Here is an 18,550-nt window from a genome sequence, read left to right as displayed (position 1 = left end):
AGACCGGTGTGATATTATGGGGCATTGTTCTCTTTTTGGAGTTGGGGCATTTAGATCAGAATATAAAATAATAGCTTACAGGCAAATACTCGGGGTCGACCGATCTTTATCTCTGGACACAATGTCAGAATTTGTCTCATCTGGAATCTTCTCGTTAAACTGACTATGAGCCTAAGTGGCAATGTGGGAAGACTTAGGGTCTTTGGAACCTGCCGAATAATGCTCCAAATAATTGAGGAGGGCTTCAGAGATTTCCTACTGACAAATACAACAGCAAGTATAGTCAAAAAAAAAGAGAGGCTTCTGCCAAATTCACATTTGCTTCTCTTAATTTCTTTGCCATTTCATCTGTTTATTGCTCTGCATTTTTATGTGAAAACAGGCACAATTCCAAGTCCCATCAGTTCAAGCACAGTCCATGGTGTGATGGAATAAACTAGAACAAAGGAAAGTTGAGGTTAAGCCTCAGAAAACATTTCCTAATAGGCAGATCTATGGAATACATGCTGCAGAGATGTGAGGGAAACCCATCACATGGGCAGAACCGTAGAGGCAACTGCAGAAGGGAAGGGATCAGGCTCCCTCACTAGCAGTGGGATGAACAAACAGAACTATGAGGTTCTGCTTTCTGATATATTTATAGCTTTTGTATTTGCAACCTTTCATTACCATTTTTCCCCTTGAGCAGAGAAAGGGGCCCAAGTCCTAGTAGAGCTTGCTGATGCTCCCAGGAATACAACTTCTTAAACATGGATGACACCATAGCAGTATTAGAAGACATACAAATAAATGCATGTGGGTTTTAACGACAAAAAAGAGGTTCCAACTGAAACCTTAATCAGAAAGAGGGTTTCTTGAGAACTCTCAGATAACAGGAATTATGCTGCAGTCCTTGTGCTGCCCTCTAAAGCAAGAGACTTCACATGGAGCAGAAAGCCTTTGAAACACAAGGCTTTGTACATGACCTAAGTCCACTGAAACAGCTAAAGGAAGCTTGGCTTGAGCAGTTAAAGCCTGAGAGGTCAGAAGGGGCAACAGATATGTTAGTTGCGCCAAGCTTTTATTCCAGAAACCCTCAGCAGGTGGGACCAGCAGCACAAAAGCAGAGATGCCAAGGGCAAAGGACACCAATGAGATGAATTTTCTCCACCTCTGATGACTCTGTGGGTCTGAGCTGAGTAACAGGACTAGGTACAGAAAGATGTGAAACAGCTGTTAGTAGGGCAATGCAGAAAATGACTATTTCCCACCCTCCAGAGAAGTACACAACTTATCAATTTAAAGCCTTGCATCCTTTGTTTAGCACATGCTTTCCCAGGAATCACTGCTAATTCACGTGGTAGCATTAGATGGGCTATATTAAACATACTAGGTTCAGAATTAAAATACCTTTTATTCCTTTCCTTACCAGGAGTGCAGGAACAGGTATTTTTAAGTGGTTTTAACCACTGAATGATGCTAACTTATGCTCATAATATCCCCAGAGGTGTCAGGAAAGGCCTTGCTGGGTCTAGCATTGAATGGGCAAGGACAGGCTGGAAAGAGCTCAGGACAGACAACAGATACCAGGGGCTATGGAAAACATGGGCAGCTTTCTGCAAACTCCATACAGAGCCAGGAAGCAGAAAGCTGTAGCCACTCTAAGGAAGGTAGGCAGGATAAAGCATAAACTACAGTGTTACGATAACTCTACTTCCTAAAATCCCATTCAAGTGACTGGAACAAAAAGCCCTTTCTGTTATTAAAGTAACTGAAAAGCCCTGTGCAGGCCTAGTCCAATACTTCTGCACCTCAGCTCTACACTTGGAAAACAGAGATAACAAGCTGCCTGTTTGTAGTGCATTTCAACACTCAGAACAGACCTTTTCACATAGGAAATGACTGATTGTGAACGTAAACTTCCATTACCACTTGCAAGTCACACGCTTTGCTCAAATGCATGCTGGTCACGTGCAAACATATACCTACGCTTCAGAGCTGATATGCTCTTGTAAAAACAGCTGAACTAGTGAAGTCCAAGTCTAACTTCCCCCTGCCTCCAGAAGTATTCATTTTGCTCTTCAAAATTTCTTCAGGAATGTCCTCTTATCACTTTGTAGCCCTGTGCAATCTGAACTGTTTAATCCTCTTAAAATACAGAGAAGGAATGGTCTCACTCTACTCTGAAAGTGTTCAAAAACATCCTGAGCAGTGCTAAAGCAAAATTTGCCCTCCTGCTTTGATGAAGATGTATTGAGGCCTAGAAGCTCACCCCCAGGACAATATTTTAAACATGCTACTCACTATGGCTTTGGAAAATGAGCTGGATCTTGCAGAATTCCTCTCATGCTTGCAGATTAGGTTTCAAGCTAAGATTCATCTTTTGTCCTTCAAAACTCAGAAACGCTGCTCAGTTAACCTTTGCTGTTGAGCTGGAGGTGACTGTTAGGCTCTGAGCTGTCATTTTACTTTATCTGGTCAAGCAGTAGAACAAGCTGCCCTGTGGTGGAAGTAATGGAGTCCCCATCCCTGGAGGTATTTAAGAGATTCGTGGACATGGCAGAGGGACATGATTTAGTGATGGGACTCACTAGGTCAAGATGATGGTTGGACTGGATGATCCTGAAGGTATTTTCCAACCTAGATGATTCTGCGATTTGCCCAGTTTATAACCTTAAGCCAGGAGCTGCCCATGCAGTGCCCTTGGCTCAAATCAGACAAAGCACAGTTTGCCTGTGCTCTGGCCCTTTTCTACAGATCTGGGAAGGCGTGCCCTATGGTGTTAAATCTGCCCTTGGCAATACAAGAATCATCTCCCACTTCCCTGTAGCTACTTTAGTGAGCAGCAAGTGCCAAAGTGTAAGTGCTGGGGCCTTAAGTTCAACACCTAACAGAGCATTTTCAAAAGGTCTTGGAAAAGCATGGCCCCAAACTGCTTCTGAGTACTGACTGCCATCCTCTCCCGATTCATACCTGGGCAGCTTTGCCCAAGACCTAGTTTCATAAGCCACAGGACCGAAGCCTCTTAAGCCAGCCTGCATAACAGCCTTTGTCTTCCAACAGGATTGGGGTGCCTGAATTTCTCTAATTCTGCTGATCAATGCCTACCTGTGCTATGGCACATTCACAGCACAGAGATACCCCAGCTGACTTGAGCACTGGAAGCCCCAAGCTGTGGTCATCTGTAGTGCGATCCTACTGCAGTTAATCCCATTTCTGGTGACCAAGCTTCTCCAAAGACCGCTACCCCATGCAAAACGATTGTGCCCTGCTACAAGCACGTGAAGCTCTCACCCCCTTTGGGGGCAGCAGGTATTAAAGGCAGCCACAGCTAAACACTGCTCTGTGCCCATGGCTGGACCCTGCATGAGGTGAGCCATCGATTCACCCAGGATCTGCAGCAGGATCTCTGGAACCCAGGGATCCTTTGCAACTATGCTGTGCTTTGACACTACTCCCAAGCATGCATAAAAACATCGGCACAAGACTGCAGAGCTAGTCTGGACCTGAAGGGATGACAGGAGGCTTATGAATCTCTTGCAGCCGATGACAGAATTAGTTTAGCAGGGACAATTGCACACAAGCCACACAGCACGAATGCTGCAGAAGTTGAATCTTTTAGGCAGGGCTTGTTGCTTGTACCTTGGCACGTAGGACATACGTAGCTCTTTATTCTGAAGGATCCTACAGTACGCCAGAAAGCAATCACTTCATCTTCTTGGTGACACTGAGGGGAAAACACAATGCAGTTGTTAAGGTGAGTTAATGACTCAAACAGATTTAGGGAGTCTGGAACAGTAAATGGGGTAAAAAGCTTCAGATAATGCCGTATTTTTCTGAAAATTCCACAGGATCTTAAAGCAGCACAAGAAATTTCTTTTCTGAACCTCATTGGCCAAAATAAAGCATGCATAGAGATAATGAACTGACTGTATTTTTCCAAGACCCATCCTTGCTCATCTAGATATAGTGTGCTTACTGTGGTAGGCAGCATAACACAACAGCAAGTGTGTGACTTGGCAGAACTGCAGTCCAGGGCATTACTGTGGTATGAGCTCTTCTGCCTGCCTTGTATTCATCAGCAGGAGAGGGATCATAAATTTCATCCCTTATCTGCCCAGAAAAATAAAACTGAAAGATGGCATGTGGATGCAGAGCACATTCAGGATCCAACAAAGGCACATTTTCAAGGCCCAAAGTGTGTACTGTCCTTGGCAAAACCTGGGGTAAAGCCTGTGAATGGGCAGGGAAGATCCTGGCTGTTAGGGGAATTTCTTACTACCTGCCAGACTTTCCAGCAAAGAGTACTGATGCATTGCAAGGTTACAAAGGAGATGAGCAATTTTAAAGTTTTCTTGTATGCAAACTGAGAAAATTATATACTGCAGGAGTTAAACACCAAAGCAGAACATTGTGCCTTCTATTTTGTCCACCGCAAGGCTTGGCAGGGCTGCTCAGTATTCCACCAGCACTGCAGCAGGATTTTGAGGATTTGTCCTATTTATTTGACAAAAGTCACTCCCCCATAGCACTGTTCCCATAGCTGCTGCTGCTGCCACCTATTAATAACAAACTGACAGAAAAGTAAATGATAGAGACAAAGCTCAAGAGATACCAGACCCATCACCTACCAGTCACTGACTGTCATTGACTCAGATTCAAACTTGCATTCCAGAGGAAGTCCTTCTGCATCTGAGATGCCCAACACAACCAATTTTTGCCCAGATTTTCTCTCGTTCGAGTTTTTGGCCAATAAGAGAATAACACTTCAAGGATTTAACTGATTATATTATTAATCTGGGCTATGTATTTGTGCTTCTGAAAAGCTTCTAAATAATCTGTCAGTAGAGTCCACTGTGTAAACAGTTACGGACAGGTTGGGTCACTTAAGAACCGATTAGTCAGTTTTTCATTGCTCATGGGCTATCCTGCTCCTACCTGCCTCTTCACCTCATCAGAAAACTCCCAGTGCACATCTCTGGAGCAGAACCATACCTAAAAAATTGTTGACATCTGCAAGGCAGATGGAAAATAGAAAGATATTTTGAGCAAAAATCATGACCCTCTTCCCCTTAGATGTTTGCACAGATCCTGAAGATTATAGGTGCAGATGTACACATACGGCTTGCCCCTCTCTTATCTGATGAGATTACAATCTGTCATGCACAGAGCTAGAAGGCAGAGGTGAAAGTACGCCCCACAGCTATTACTTAACAACTACAGCCTTATTAAATTAATACAGCCCTAGGGAGCAGTGTGAGACTATGCATACTTCTCTAGGCCAGTGGAAGAATCTCTCCCCCCAGTCCTGCATCAGATGTTCAAGGTCCTGCAGCCATCATCACGTCAAGTTAAAAAGGACAGATGGATGTCGGCAAGGGTCCTGCCGCAGCCGGAAGCGGTAAAGACAGGCACAGCAGACTCCACTGCTGTGCTGAGCTGTGAAAGGAGCCAGCAAATACTGCTCCAAGGAACATAATTTTGATGGAGGAACAGACAAGAGCCTAGAGGAATGCCCTACAGTCACAGGGAAATGGGGAGATAGGTGCCAGAGGTGCAGGCAGAACTTTCCAGGGTGTTCAGCTCTCCGAAGTCACGCTACAAGGGTGGGCTTAAACAGCACTAGGTTGTTCTGAGAACTCAGCTGGACCCATGCAGGGCACAACATGCCCTGCACAGCTGCCAGCATCCTGGCTCCCCTGGGACCTGCAAGGGTTTGCACTCTTTCTTCTGGGACTGCCAAAGAAAAGCCTCTTTGCAACTAATTGTTGCTGCCGCAACCCACCCACTATGAACCAGGCTGTGAGACCAGCAACAATTCTGCCAGCAGCGCCCCAACGGCTGCTGGACAGGAACATCCAGCCTGTCCCACCATAGCTGGATGCAATCCAGCAACCTGGAGAGCTCTGCAGCACAAAGCCCTGTCCCTGGACCATAATGTCCTCCTTGGAGGAATCTGTTTTGATGAGTTATTAGCATCCCACAGCAGAAGTAACCGGCCTGTTCTGCTGACAAGGGGAGGTTGCAGGAGAGTGAAGCAGAAGCTGAGCGATCAAAAGATTTTCCAGAAGACAGTGTTAACCCTCTGCTGTTCATATCCCAGGGTCTTGTGTTCACGGACAAGAGAATGGTGTTTGTATGTTTAACTACAAAGGTTCAAAGTAAGCTTGCCTTGTGGAAAAGTTATGGGAAATGGTGCATTTTGCCCATGGTAAGAAGCAGGGACTAAGCACAGGTAGATATTAATATAACCTCCCATCGATAGCATAGAAAGAACAAAAGCTAAGAACTTATGAGACCATGGAGAAAGAGCTATTTTTTCACCTCAGTAGCCATGTAGCTGATCAGTTAGCCACATAAAAAAAGTGCAGGAGAACAGTAAATATTGTCCGTATAATAGTCTAGTGAGCAAGCAGAAGACTTCATTCTTACTTCTGACACTGATGTTCAGAAGACCAAAAACATCAACAGTGGAAGCAAAATGTTTCTGCATTCAGTGTTTCTGTATTCCATGGAGCCTTGGCTGAACTAGAAGTTACATTGGCCAGAGAAAGGAATTGAAAGTGCAATTTTCCCTGAATGGAACTCAGAATTGCAGAAGTTAGATATGGGAAAGTCCTATTAGCTCATCCCGGTTTCTTCCTGCCTGTAGATGATTGTTCCCCACTACAGTACTGATCCAGTGTTAAGTGACTAGGAATGGGACTTCCACTGTTCCACATCCTGATGGATTTTATTAGGAAATGTTTCATGAATCAGTGGAAAGTCTGGTTATCTTCTCCTTTATCCCTATATCTTATCAGTTCCGAAGAGCTGTACTCATTAGCCCATCAGTCAAGCCCTTCACTTATTGCTCCATCCCAAACTTGGAATGTTTACAACACTTCCAGTATCAAAACACCTCCTGGACTAAGTAACCTCAATAGTGTCAAGGTGCCAGAATCATGTTCGCTACTGGTACTGAATCACATGGGTGGGTTTGGGGTTTTTGTTTGGTTTTGCTAGTGGTTGATTTTTTTTTAAAGCTACAGTAACTTCGTTCTGATCTGTTCCATGTAAACGAAACTCATCTTTTTATATCTGAGAAGCAGTGAGTGCACTCAGTGCTCTGCCAGCCTCTTCCCCACCAGAGAGTCTACTTACAGTAATATTTTGCTCATAAAAGCAAGCGCTAGGGCTGCAGTGCCAGTGGCAAACACCAGCTGCCCAACACACTCATTTGGTCATGTTTGGATCTGCTGCTAGCCCCCTTTGCTTGGGCTAGCAAAATGAGATTGAGAAACCTCACTGACTCATGGCCATTTGAGAGCCCATGGCACTTACTGCAAGCACAGAGAAGTTGCTTTGGTGTCTAAGCCAAGTTCTGAGTTCCACATTTATGCTCTGCCTGCCTAAATCCCCTCTAGCAGAGCTAAGTAAGGTAGTCTCCCATTTTAACACACTATTGTGTCAGCACTGAGGAGCAGAGTTACAGGGCAGCTTGAGCACACTGAAGCCTTCCTCCCGGCTAATGTTCAGGGCACCAACGCACACTATTGATGCGGCACCGCTACGACCTGCTCACTATTGGCTTTACTGCTCACTACTCTGCTCCCCGTTCTCCTGCCTCCCCTCCTGACAGGGACTTCAGGCTCTAGTGATGGCTTCAGAGCAGGACTATAGAAGTATGATTCTGAAGTGCCTCATATGCATAGAGATACTGTCCAAAGTAAGAATACCTTAAAAATATAGCTTGTATTATAGACCAAGGAGAAGCCAGGCAGCTTTGGATGGACCAGTGCAAAACAGAAGACCAACAGATGTCTGATAATATCTACAATGTTAAATGGTCCCATTACGAAAGCAGAGGCAAACGGATGATCAGTAGTGAGAGGACACAGTAACTGTCGCCTCTCAAAAAGCAAAGGCAGCAAGATTAAAGAACTGAAACCAGGTCATCAGATCAACCTTAGCCTGCATACATGCCCAATGCAATGCACTTTCACTGAATCAACAGGTTTTAACCCATTTGAGAAAAAACTCTAGCTGGAGGCTGGCCAGCAGGTGGGTGAGCCCCCCCCCCGCCCCCCCATGTTATTCCCAGCTTGCCTCCCTCCCCAGGATAGCTGATAATCCAGTATCCTACCAAGTAGGGCACAAAGTCAACACCCATCAGGAAGGGATTGCAGCCTAGTGGCTGCAGAGCCCTGCACACCAGGAGTAAGGGAACAAGACTTTGGAGCTCTGCACCTGACCTGATGGTCAGCTGCACACACAACTCCTCTCTCCTCAGTTTGCCTGTCTCTTCTCCGTCTTTTCTGCCCTGAAAAACTCAGGAGGTAACGGCTGCACACTCATAAGCAGCACAGACAGCAGCTGTGATCTTCCAAGGAATCTGTAGGTACTGCAAAAAAAATGCTCCTAAACTAAGCTCAACTATATACTTATCTTTAAATGACAGACCCAAAGCATTAATGCAGATGGTTTTTATGTAGAAAAAGACACCAGGCTCCACGCTGGGTCCTTTCGCAGTTGGAAATGGAGTTGTCAGACGCTTCACCGCTGGGAGCCATGAGAGGGGCAGAGGTGAGGGCACATTGTTCAGAGCAGCATTCAACCTGCTCAGCAGGTTCCAGTCCTTCCAGAAAAGGTACCTGCTCAGAACCATCAGAAGAACCCAAGCCAGTGCAGAACATGAGAAACATTTCCAAAAATATCCATCATGGCCAGTGCCCTCACATCACTGCAGCTTAAAGCCTTGTCACGTCTGCAGCGTCACCTTTACTGCACCCTGCTAAGGGCTGTGCCACCAGCAGTAGTGCCAAGGAATGACTTAATCCACAGGCTAGCTGCAAATTGCTTATGTAAATCTCATTTAACCTTTCTTCAGCCTGCTGCTCCCCACGCTCTGTACTGGAAAGTTCCAGGACCACAATGCTGCAATAAGCTTTTATTTCAGCAAAAACCCTTTGAGGTAATGCAGTGAGGCCAGGTAGAAGCAAGCAACATAACCGCTCAACATATGGATGTTTTGTTGCATTACTGCAGCTTGCTTTTACTGGCTCCATGAAAGCATCTGCTATACCAAAAACCGGAGAATGCTGCTGGAGTACCAGCTCCTCACTCCAGTTAGTTGTCAACCTCAGCTCCACCTGAGTGGCAGGTAAACACAGGGACAAGTTCTGTGCTCACTCATCCTTAGGACATCTTGACATCATTTGTTTAGACATGATGACCCATAGCTGAGTTACCAGACCACAAAAGCACTCAGGAATACCAGGCAGTGAACAATGTACTGTGTTTAACTATGTTAGACCCTAATTAAAAGCTGTTCAGGATGAGTGGGTCCAGGGCCAGAAGTGTTTTCAGTGGCTCTACAAAGGATCAGCAGGGTGTTTTCACAGCCTTCCAAACTCAATCCACACACAACAGCTGAGGACATGCTGCCTTAGGACAGTTACTTTGCTTTACCCCATCACACAGCAGTGTCACCCCTGCCCGTGGGCCCATCACCCCACCTAGTCCAGAGCTGCCCGCCAGGGCCATTTGGATTATGAGAGGATGCTATTACAAACCAGTAGGAGGTCCAAGGGTAGCTGTGGGGGACCAGAACTCAGGTTTCTGTTCCTGCACTAACCCAGCCACCATAGGGTACAGCAAAGCTCTCTTCTTCACTGTATAGGATACAGTGGCCAGGTTACTTGGGCCTGTCCACATCACTGCACATTCCCCAAATAACATCAGCTTGAGTTTAAACAAACCATCACATTCAGTTAATTTTTCTGTGCCCTTTCTTACATGCAGCATTGCTAAAAACATGGTTCTGGACCTTATGATTTATCAGGGTCTTCCAGGCTCCTACCTACAAACAAACTCTTGCTCAGAAATTTTTTCACCGAAAAGAAGCACTTTATAAAGAACCAATACCCTTTTCTTTAGGGAAAGAGACAAGTATTTAGCCAAAACACTGTTATAGTTAGTTAGTTGCAGAACTAATTAGTCAGTCCTGTAGCCAGTAATCAACCAATGTAAAGAAGATTAAGAACAACCACTTGTATTGCACTGAGCTGCCATCCTTGGACACTGAGAAGCACACCAAGATCTACATGCTTGGCTGTCTTTCCATCTGTATTCCCCAAGTAAAGCACAACCAGATAAAAAGATTTTAGTGAGAGTCAGGTGCACTTTGTTAGAAAGAACATGTGACACCACAGACACGACCACATGTAAATAGGAAACATGCTAATGTATACAATTTGCCTGTGTAAACCAAACATAGGAAAGCCACCTGCATGTGTCCAGAGACCTACTGGTACTTCCTACTGCAATACTCAGAATATCCCAAATTGGAAGGAACCCACAAGGCTCATGGAGTCCAACTCCTGGCTCCACACAAGACCACCCAAAAATCAGACCATGTCTGATTTCATTGTCCAAATATTTATGGAACTCCAGCAGGCTTGGTGCTGTGACCACTGCCCTGAGGAGCCTGTTCCAGTGCCCAACCACTCTCTCGGTGGAAGAACCTTTTAGTAATATCCAACCTGACCCCCCCCACACCCTGTCACCATTCTTTCAGGCCCTGTCGCTGTCCCCAGAGAGCAGAGCTCAACACCTGCCCTTCTGCTCCCCTCGTGAGGAAGCTGCAGACAGCCATGAGGCCTCCCCTCAGCCTCCTCTTCCCTGGGCTGAACAAACCAAGGGACCTCAGCCACCCCTCACACATCTTTCCCTCCAGACCCTTCACCATTTTCGTAGCCCTCCTTGAGAGGCTCTCTAATAGCTTTATGTCCTTGTTATACTGTGGTGCCCAAGCCTGCATGTGATGCTCAAGGTGATGCCGCAGCAGGCAGGGCAGAGCGGGACGATCCTTTCCGTCGCCTGGCTGGCAATGCCAGGCCTGAGGCACCCCAGGGCACAGTTGGCCCTGTTGGCTGCCAGGGCCCACTGCTGACTGGTTCAACTTGCTGTCAGCCAGAACCCCCCGAGCCCTTTCTGGGGGGCTGCTCTGCAGCCTCTCATCCCCCAAACTGTACATACAGCTGGGGTTGTTCCATCCCAGGTGCAGAATCCAGCACTTGTTGAGCTTCATGCTGTTGATTGCCCAGCCCTCTAGTTTGTCAAGATCTCACTGTAAGGCATCTCTACCCTCAAGGGAGTCAGTATCATCTGCAAACTTACTTAGTATACATTTGAGTCCTGCATCCAGATCAGTTACAAAAACATTGAAGAGAACTGTCCCTAAAATGGAGCCCTGCAGAAAGAACCCCACTAGTGACTAGCTTCAGCCTGCTGTAACCCCATTTATGATAGCCATTTGAGCCCAACCCATCAGCCAGTTGTTCACTCACAGCATTATGTGAGTATCTAGCTGAATGCTACACATTTTGCCCAGAAGGATACTGTGAGAAATAGAATCAACAGCTTTGCTGAAATTCTGAAGAATTACATCTACTGACTTCCCTTGGTCAACTAGGTGGTAACTTAATTTCCTTTCATGAGATGACCATTTTGGCTCAGGGGACCACACTCTGCCCGATTCTCTTTCTATGGCACTGCAGAAAAACCTGCGCCAGCATCCTGTAGGGAGGCACCAAGCCCTGCCTCCTGTTACCAGAGGCAGCTGCACCGTTGGTTCACAGGCATCAGTGAAAAGCTCAGAGGAAGCAGGCTAACACCAGAAAACTGCTTTCTGGGAACAAGGCAATCCTGGCCATTAAAGCAACAGCTTGAACAAAAGAGGTAGATAGTTATAACCACCAGGGCCCCAGGCAGGTGGCCTTGCCCCTCCCCTGCCCCCTCCTTGTCTCCTGCTCTCAAGGAGAGAAGAGCAAATTGCTTCCGCTCATTAGCATTTGACAAATAACCACAGAAGGAAAACAAGTCCCCAGCAGGATATGAATGAGCTCAGGCCTTTATTGCCATCTGACTGCACCAAACAAGCGTGTCATCAATTTTCCATGCTCTGTTGCACTGTTTCTCCCTTTCTGAGAAGGATGAGCAGCCTCACCCACTCAGGCAGGTTAAGAGTGGCCAGCTTGAAGCAAAGCAGCGAGAAGCAGCTGGGAGCTGCAACAGGAGCAGAGGTGGCACATGACCACTCCTGCATATTTGGGTGCAGATACAAGCATCAGGCTGACTCTGAAGGGGGGTCTGCAAGCAGCATGCTCAGACATCAAGCCCTTGAATGCTGCCTGCTTGTGGGAGTAAGTGCTTTAAGAGAGCTGAGGGACCTAAGGCAGCCTGGCTAGTTCTGATCCTGGGTGGAAGGAGGAACAGGAAACCAGCCACCAGCAGCCCTGCCGCTGGGTAAGCAATGGCTGCTTCATCACACAGGTACTGTAACACCAAGGCACAAGCATTTAAACAGAACTATCACCTATGTTTATTTTAAATCTTCAATAATACTGTGATGGGGTGCCACTAGGTCTCTGGCCAAGAGTTTGGAAGGAGTTGGGGATGAAGGGTTCTGATCTCCATGGTACCAGCTTTTTTTCGAAGTTGGTACACCACTGTCAGGAGCTTTTGCATCAAGTGCATCCCAGCAGTACCAGGCCCCTGCATGAGGCCTTGCAAAGGATACTGGGGAATTTAACATCTTTATTCCAAAAAGGACTGAACTCTCCCTGGGGCCAGATGACTCCCATGTTTCACTTCAAAGGGGCTTAGGTGTATGAAGCATTTCTGCACACGGCCAGGGATCCACAGGCAGCAAGGGGCAGTCTGCACTTACCTGCTCACTTCAAGGACAGCAAAGGGCAGATCAGGTCCTTTGTAGAATTCAGGCCACAGGACTCCAGCAAGAGCAGGGAGCTTTTTCTGTGGAGTTTCTGTAAATACAACCATTTCAGGTAGGACTGAGTCAGTAATACCCACTGACAAGTACAGAAGATTATTATCTTCAGTATAAGCAGAAGGCATGCTGTTTATGAGTACGAACAAAAATGGGCTCACAGTTTCATAAACTCCTACTCACACATAGCTCAAGTGTTAATAAATGATTGTGTAGTTGACGTTTTAATATGCAGTCAGCAGGGAGGTTAGGAAAGCAGTTAAAGCAAGGAACATAAGTGCTCATGAGGAAGCTTTGGGAAGAGCTGCTATGGAATGCACAAATGCAAATTTAACATTAATCAAGAGCAATTAGAAGAGTATAGTAAGGCCAATCCAAGTCAAGGTTAAAGTTTTCTTTAAACTGAGAAGCATTTGAAGTTTAATCAAAGTTATTTCAAGTCTACTGTTATTTAGCATTTAGAAGACTATATGCTCACAATCCAGAAATCGTCTCACAGCTCATCCTCTTACATGTCACAAGCCACTCCTGGGATAAATGACTTAGAAAGGGAACTTGTACACTTGAAACATTTTACAGTCCTTCATCTTCAACCAGGCTCTTCACTATAAAACCAGTTCTTGGATCAGACCAGGAACAACAGAAGGAAATCTAGGGGAAAGAACTGGGCATAGCTGCTCCTCCACAGCCCTAGGCAAGCCAGAAGATGGCTGGTATGCACCCAAAGCCACAGGGAAGCAGCTACCAATGATTTGTTCCATTTACCCTACTCTTTGTGCCATCCTGCTCTCTCCTAAGCCCTGCCTCCACCTTCCCTCTGCCACAGCCCCTGCACCCAGGCTCAGCCCCACACCTCCACAGGATCAGCTCCAGCAGCAGACTCCTGGAGAGCTCAGTAAACACCAAGCAGGTCAAGATAGTACCAGGTACAAAGTTTTACCCAGGTTTTCCTACAGCACCAAAAAAGGGCTGCAAACAGCATCACAGGAGAACACATCTACTCTTGCACTAGCTTCTTGCAGCAGGGCAAGGCAAGAGGCCTGCATGGAGCTCTGCAGAACCTCACCAGTGCAGTGAGAGGCCAAGGGATGCCAGGAGAAGCTGCAGGGCTCAGCAGGCGGCTGGGGCAACCTGGCCTCAGCCAGCAGCAGCCTCCTGCAGGGCAGGCAAGCCCCGAGGTAGCAGTCATTCCCCACTCACAGCCCAGGGACAGGGCAAGTGAGTGGCACGGTAGCTCTGAGACTCTTGCTCCCCCCAGCCAGACCTTCTGCCCCGGCAATGCCACATTCAGCCCGGCAGTTCTTACCTTCAGTTGCCTCCCCTCAATTAAACACCTTTTACAGAGTTGCTCAAAAAACCCTCCTCCCCCACGTTGCCACCACACACCTCAAACAGCAGCTCCCTGCACCAGCCCCTCCAGGGCACCCACTCGCCCAGACCCCTTTTATAACACCCCTGGCCCTTTCCCAGCCTCCATCCCTCCCCGGGTCCTCCACCCCCGGGTCGGCCACCTTAAAGAGACAGCCCAGGCAGCTAGGGCAGTGCTGTGGGGGTTTGTCGTGGCCGTAGTGAGACAGAAAACACTCTCCTATGGGGTGCTACAGTTTGCCACCACTTCCTCTGGCAGCCTCTCAGGGACTGGCACTGGTACAGCACAAATTGGACCTGCTCTTCTGGGAAATTATAAAGTCAAACCAGTTCCTGATGGTTCTTGTCTAATCTAAATAGAAGCGAGTAGCCAGCTATATATAGATCTGATTGACTGACATGTCAATAGTTTCCTGCACGACTTTCCTGTGTGCAGATCTGACTCTGCTTTTTACGTGGGCGCTGTTTTCTTCGGTGCATCCTCACGTCACAGCGCCAGCTTGCAGACGTGGCCATAACTGCAGGAGCCCTGCCTTCGTGGGCTTTCTCCCCAAGGGCTATTTCTAACCTGGGCTGAGCACCCAAAACCAACAGGAATGCTCAGCATCTGGGTTGCTACAGCCCAAGGGACAGAGATTTAGAAGATGCTGGAAAAATCAGGTCCTACTGCTTGAAGACGGTGGTTGAGGGAGCCTTTCACAGCTTCTTCCAGCCACTAGTTTGTCTGTAAAAGCCATCCATGAAATCGGTTCTCATTTTCATCTGTGCTTTACACTGCAGAAAAACGAAGCTGTGTGAGGTTTGAGTCTGCTAAGGTTGTGCCAGGGCTGTTCAGGCCCACCCAGAGGCCTGGGTTCACTCTTGTATGGAGGCTCTCCGGACTCCAGCCCTGTGCTTGCAGAGAAAAAAACAGTCTGTTTGCAACAGAACTGCCTGCGTAAGCACCTGGAAACTTTGTGGGAGCTCAGTAGTGATCAGTGGCTTCTGCTGTCTCACTTCCACCTGACCGATTTTCAAACATGTTCCATTTTCTGTGATGTTTTGCTCCTGAACTTTCCGGAGAAGGGAATCAGCATGTTTGGGTGCATCATCCTTGTACCTAATCACTGTTTAACCCTGGTAGCCAGTGGAAATTAGTAGCACATGAAGAAGGCTATCAACCTTCCACTGCCTACTCAGCGCTTCCTCTTCCTTCACTCATGAATATGACTCATGGGCCTGACTCTGCAGTCAAAACTAAGAGCTGCAGTGCTTGCTTCTGACATCCTCCAATGCGGGACATCCCACCCTCCTGGGTCCTGCCCTGGCAGTTGTTCTGTCTCAGGAGCAGTGCTGGGGGCTGCATCTGCCCGGCATTTGGGCAGCTCTGATGCCTGGAGCATTTCAAATGACCACGGAGGCCATTTGCTTTCAAAGCACTGACTCCAGTTCAGGTTTTTAGCTACAGTATATTTCCTTTTGCCTTCTGTCTCATACTGGCAGGTCCACCAAGACCCCACTTTGCTTCATTTGTTGAATTTGATTAAGGGGGCTTCACAATTCAGGCTTACTTGTGCTGCGCTTAACAGGGTTTACACTCGTCCCGCATGCAAGCTGCAAACGCCGCTGACGGCTTCCTGTTGTGGTTTCCTGCCTTAGCTAAAACATCTCCTTCACCAAGCCTGCTCTCCTTTCCTGTTCTCATCAGAAGGCCACTTCTGGGCTTAATGAAGACAACAAATAGGTAGAGAAGACTCTGGTTGCCATAAATCCAGTTCCCCATGGGGTCTTCACTGTTGAACGCTGAGCAGAGCAGGGTGCATGCAGAGGAATGGTTTCTCCTCAGCAGTTTCCTTCTAACCCCTACCCTGTTCCTACTGACGCAGAGCACATATCCAGCCAACCCTTTCATAGCTCAGCAGGGCCAGAGGCTGGCAGGAAGCAGCCCCCTCACTAGTGCTGCTAGGTAGGCACAGGGCAGGCAGATGGCCAGCCAAGTACAGCTCCAGCCACTGCCTGAGAGGCTGCTTCTGAAGCAGCTCAGTGGGACCAAACAATCAGGCAGTGACTTGTCCCACCATGTTCGGAAATGAGGGTGATGTTGGGAAGAATCAGGGTGAATAGCAGAGATCCAGCCAAAAAGCTGGGTTGCCTTTTCTATAAACATGAGTTATGCATTTCTGGGAGATGGGGAGGGAGACAATAACTCTTTTTGGGGTCAGCATCTACGCAGTGACAAAACTGAAGATTAGGCTCCAGGGAACAAATAAGACCCTCCAAATCTGGTAATGTTTCCACTAAGCACCGGAAATTGGCTATAATTTGTGGGTGGGATTTTAGATGTTTTGATAGAACTCCTATAGCTCTCTGTCAGGAGGGGCTCTGCAGTATCTCAGTCAACAAAGTGACATTTCTCATTGGGTTCCCACCAAGAACCGGCGCTGCAGCAACACGGCGGTAGGTTTTTTTCTGGTTTTAGGTTGTTCTGAGAGGGGAACTCCAGTAATGCTTGCACATTTCAGCTTGACAGAGACAGCGGGATTAAACTAACTTTGCAATGACGGCTGGCCATGTCTGAGCTCTGGCTTTCTCAGGAACATGTGTAAGAAGTAGAAATAGGAACTGCCAGCTGGGATCGGAGTGTTGGCCAAATTCAGAAACCAGCCAGTCAGATATTGTAGGAAAAAAAATCCATACAATTTATCAAGAGACAATTAGAGGAAGGTTTCTCCTTGCTCCTGTCAACCAATGGTTAATGTCTGCCTAGAAGCACTCGGCTTATACTTGCCTCCTTTTGCTGTGTTTGGTGCAACCGTATATCTAGATGTTCTTTAGACAATTAATGTTGCTCTCATGTTTTAATCTTAATTCATGTAAGATTTTGGCCTAATAGACCCTCACAGCAAAACTAATTTATTCAGGGAGGAAAAAGAATTTCCTTTTATTGTGAACAAGACTAGAGAGAAAATAGTAGGAAGTCAAAACTAAAAACTTTGGAATGGATTTAAGAAGCACATTTTTAATAGTGAAGGTAATCCATGACCAGAACAATCACTGTAGAATTTGGTGCATTCTCTATTACTTGCAATAGATCAAGATTGGGTGTATTTCTGCTTACCTGTTCTAGCAGGATAGGCAAATTGCTGTGTGGGATTCTCTGGCCAGAGATATGAATGCACCCGTTGCTACTCTCCATGTGATGTCTGAGATGCCCCTACAGACTGTCCTCTGCGGGCTGATCAACCCCTAGATAAACAGGCTTGAATTCCAATTAAACCTGTTTGCAAAAATTCAGTCAGTGAAGAATTTTGGTTCTCTCTTCCAGATCAAGTACGAGCTGCGTGTGAGCTGCCCCAAGCAATCCCAGTAAGTGCGCAGCAATGCCGGATGCTGCTGCTCACCTGCCCTTTTACTATGGCAGCATTGCCAGGTCGGAGGCGGAGGAGTACCTCAAGCTGGCAGGCATGTCGGATGGGCTGTTCCTGCTGCGGCAATGCCTGCGCAGTCTGGGGGGGTACGTCCTCTCCATGGTATGCAACCTGCAGTTTTATCATTACGCCATCGAGCGCCAGATGAACGGTACCTACGCTATTGCGGGGGGCAAAGCGCACTGTGGGCCAGAGGAGCTCTGCGAGTTTTACTCCAAGGATGCCGATGGGCTCTGCTGCACCCTCCGCAAGCCCTGCAACCGCCCGAGTGGCGTGGAGCCCCAGCCTGGTGTCTTCGACAGCATGAGGGACAATATGGTGCGCGAGTACGTCCGGCAGACGTGGAGACTAGAGGTACTGGACATTGCCAAAGGCAGTGTGGGACTGTGCAAGGGGTGTTCCCTGGGGGCTTACCGCCGCTTGCCACCCTGACCTCTATTGCTGTCTTCCCCTTCTTATATCACATCATGGTGAAGCAAGGTCCTTCTTCTCAGAGGCAGCAGGCACTAAAACCAGACTTAACTCTCACTTTTTCAGTTGCTTCTTCAGAAACGTGTCTAAACATCATCCCGAACCTTCAGGCTATTTCTCTGAACAGTGCTATTGCACCTGCTCTGCAGGGCGTTGGGGTTCACCACCCACTTCGCAAGCATTTCGCCATGCGCCATTTGCTCCCCTGCAGCACACGGAACACTCGCTGCAGTTAGACCAACGCTCTGCACATGAAGTGTCTGTGCCTCCGTAATGCTGTGTTGAAGCTGTGATGAAACCAGATTCAAAGTGTTGCTCAGGTTTTCCTTGCTCTTTAAAGTCATTGGAGATTTTGCCTATGAGACTAAGGTACTGGGTACTGCATCTAGTCTATTATTTAAATTTAAAAATAGCTTCTGTAGTTGGTTGTACACAGAAATATATATAATTGAGAGAGACCAAGCAAAACTCTCTAAATGGTCACACTGGCAGCTACATAATTAATTTTCCTTTATCTGCTGTCAGCACAATAGTGCCTACTCAATCCCTTCCA

At 47.2% G+C, this 18,550-nt stretch overlaps 2 protein-coding genes across 3 annotated transcripts in view; one reads left to right on the top strand and one right to left on the bottom strand.

Annotated features, from left to right (window-relative positions):
- The window catches only part of ADAMTS10 (ADAM metallopeptidase with thrombospondin type 1 motif 10), a 71,399-nt gene extending 58,611 nt beyond the window's left edge, over positions 1 to 12,788 (bottom strand). Inside the window, exon 1 of the mRNA XM_048054091.2 lies at positions 12,692 to 12,788. The gene's annotated coding sequence lies outside the window, so the exon portion shown is untranslated. The remainder of the gene's footprint in view (positions 1 to 12,691) is intronic.
- ZAP70 (zeta chain of T cell receptor associated protein kinase 70) overlaps positions 1 to 18,550 on the top strand; it is a 30,546-nt gene that overhangs the window by 1,769 nt on the left and 10,227 nt on the right. Inside the window, exons 1-2 of one of the 2 annotated variants that reach the window (XM_048054094.2) lie at positions 16,415 to 16,555; positions 17,424 to 17,880. In XM_048054094.2, coding sequence (XP_047910051.1) covers positions 17,479 to 17,880 — 402 coding nt within the window. In that variant the 5' untranslated portion in view covers positions 16,415 to 16,555; positions 17,424 to 17,478. Of the gene's footprint in view, positions 1 to 16,414; positions 16,556 to 17,423; positions 17,881 to 18,550 lie in introns of those variants that run through there. The other variant, XM_048054092.2, reaches the window with a different exon arrangement.

This window comes from Anser cygnoides, chromosome 27 (genome assembly GCF_040182565.1).
Source record: "Anser cygnoides isolate HZ-2024a breed goose chromosome 27, Taihu_goose_T2T_genome, whole genome shotgun sequence".
In the NCBI taxonomy this organism is placed as follows: Eukaryota; Metazoa; Chordata; class Aves; order Anseriformes; family Anatidae; genus Anser; species Anser cygnoides.
Note: the sequence above shows the minus strand (reverse complement) of the source record. Positions and strands in the feature narration are given on the sequence as shown.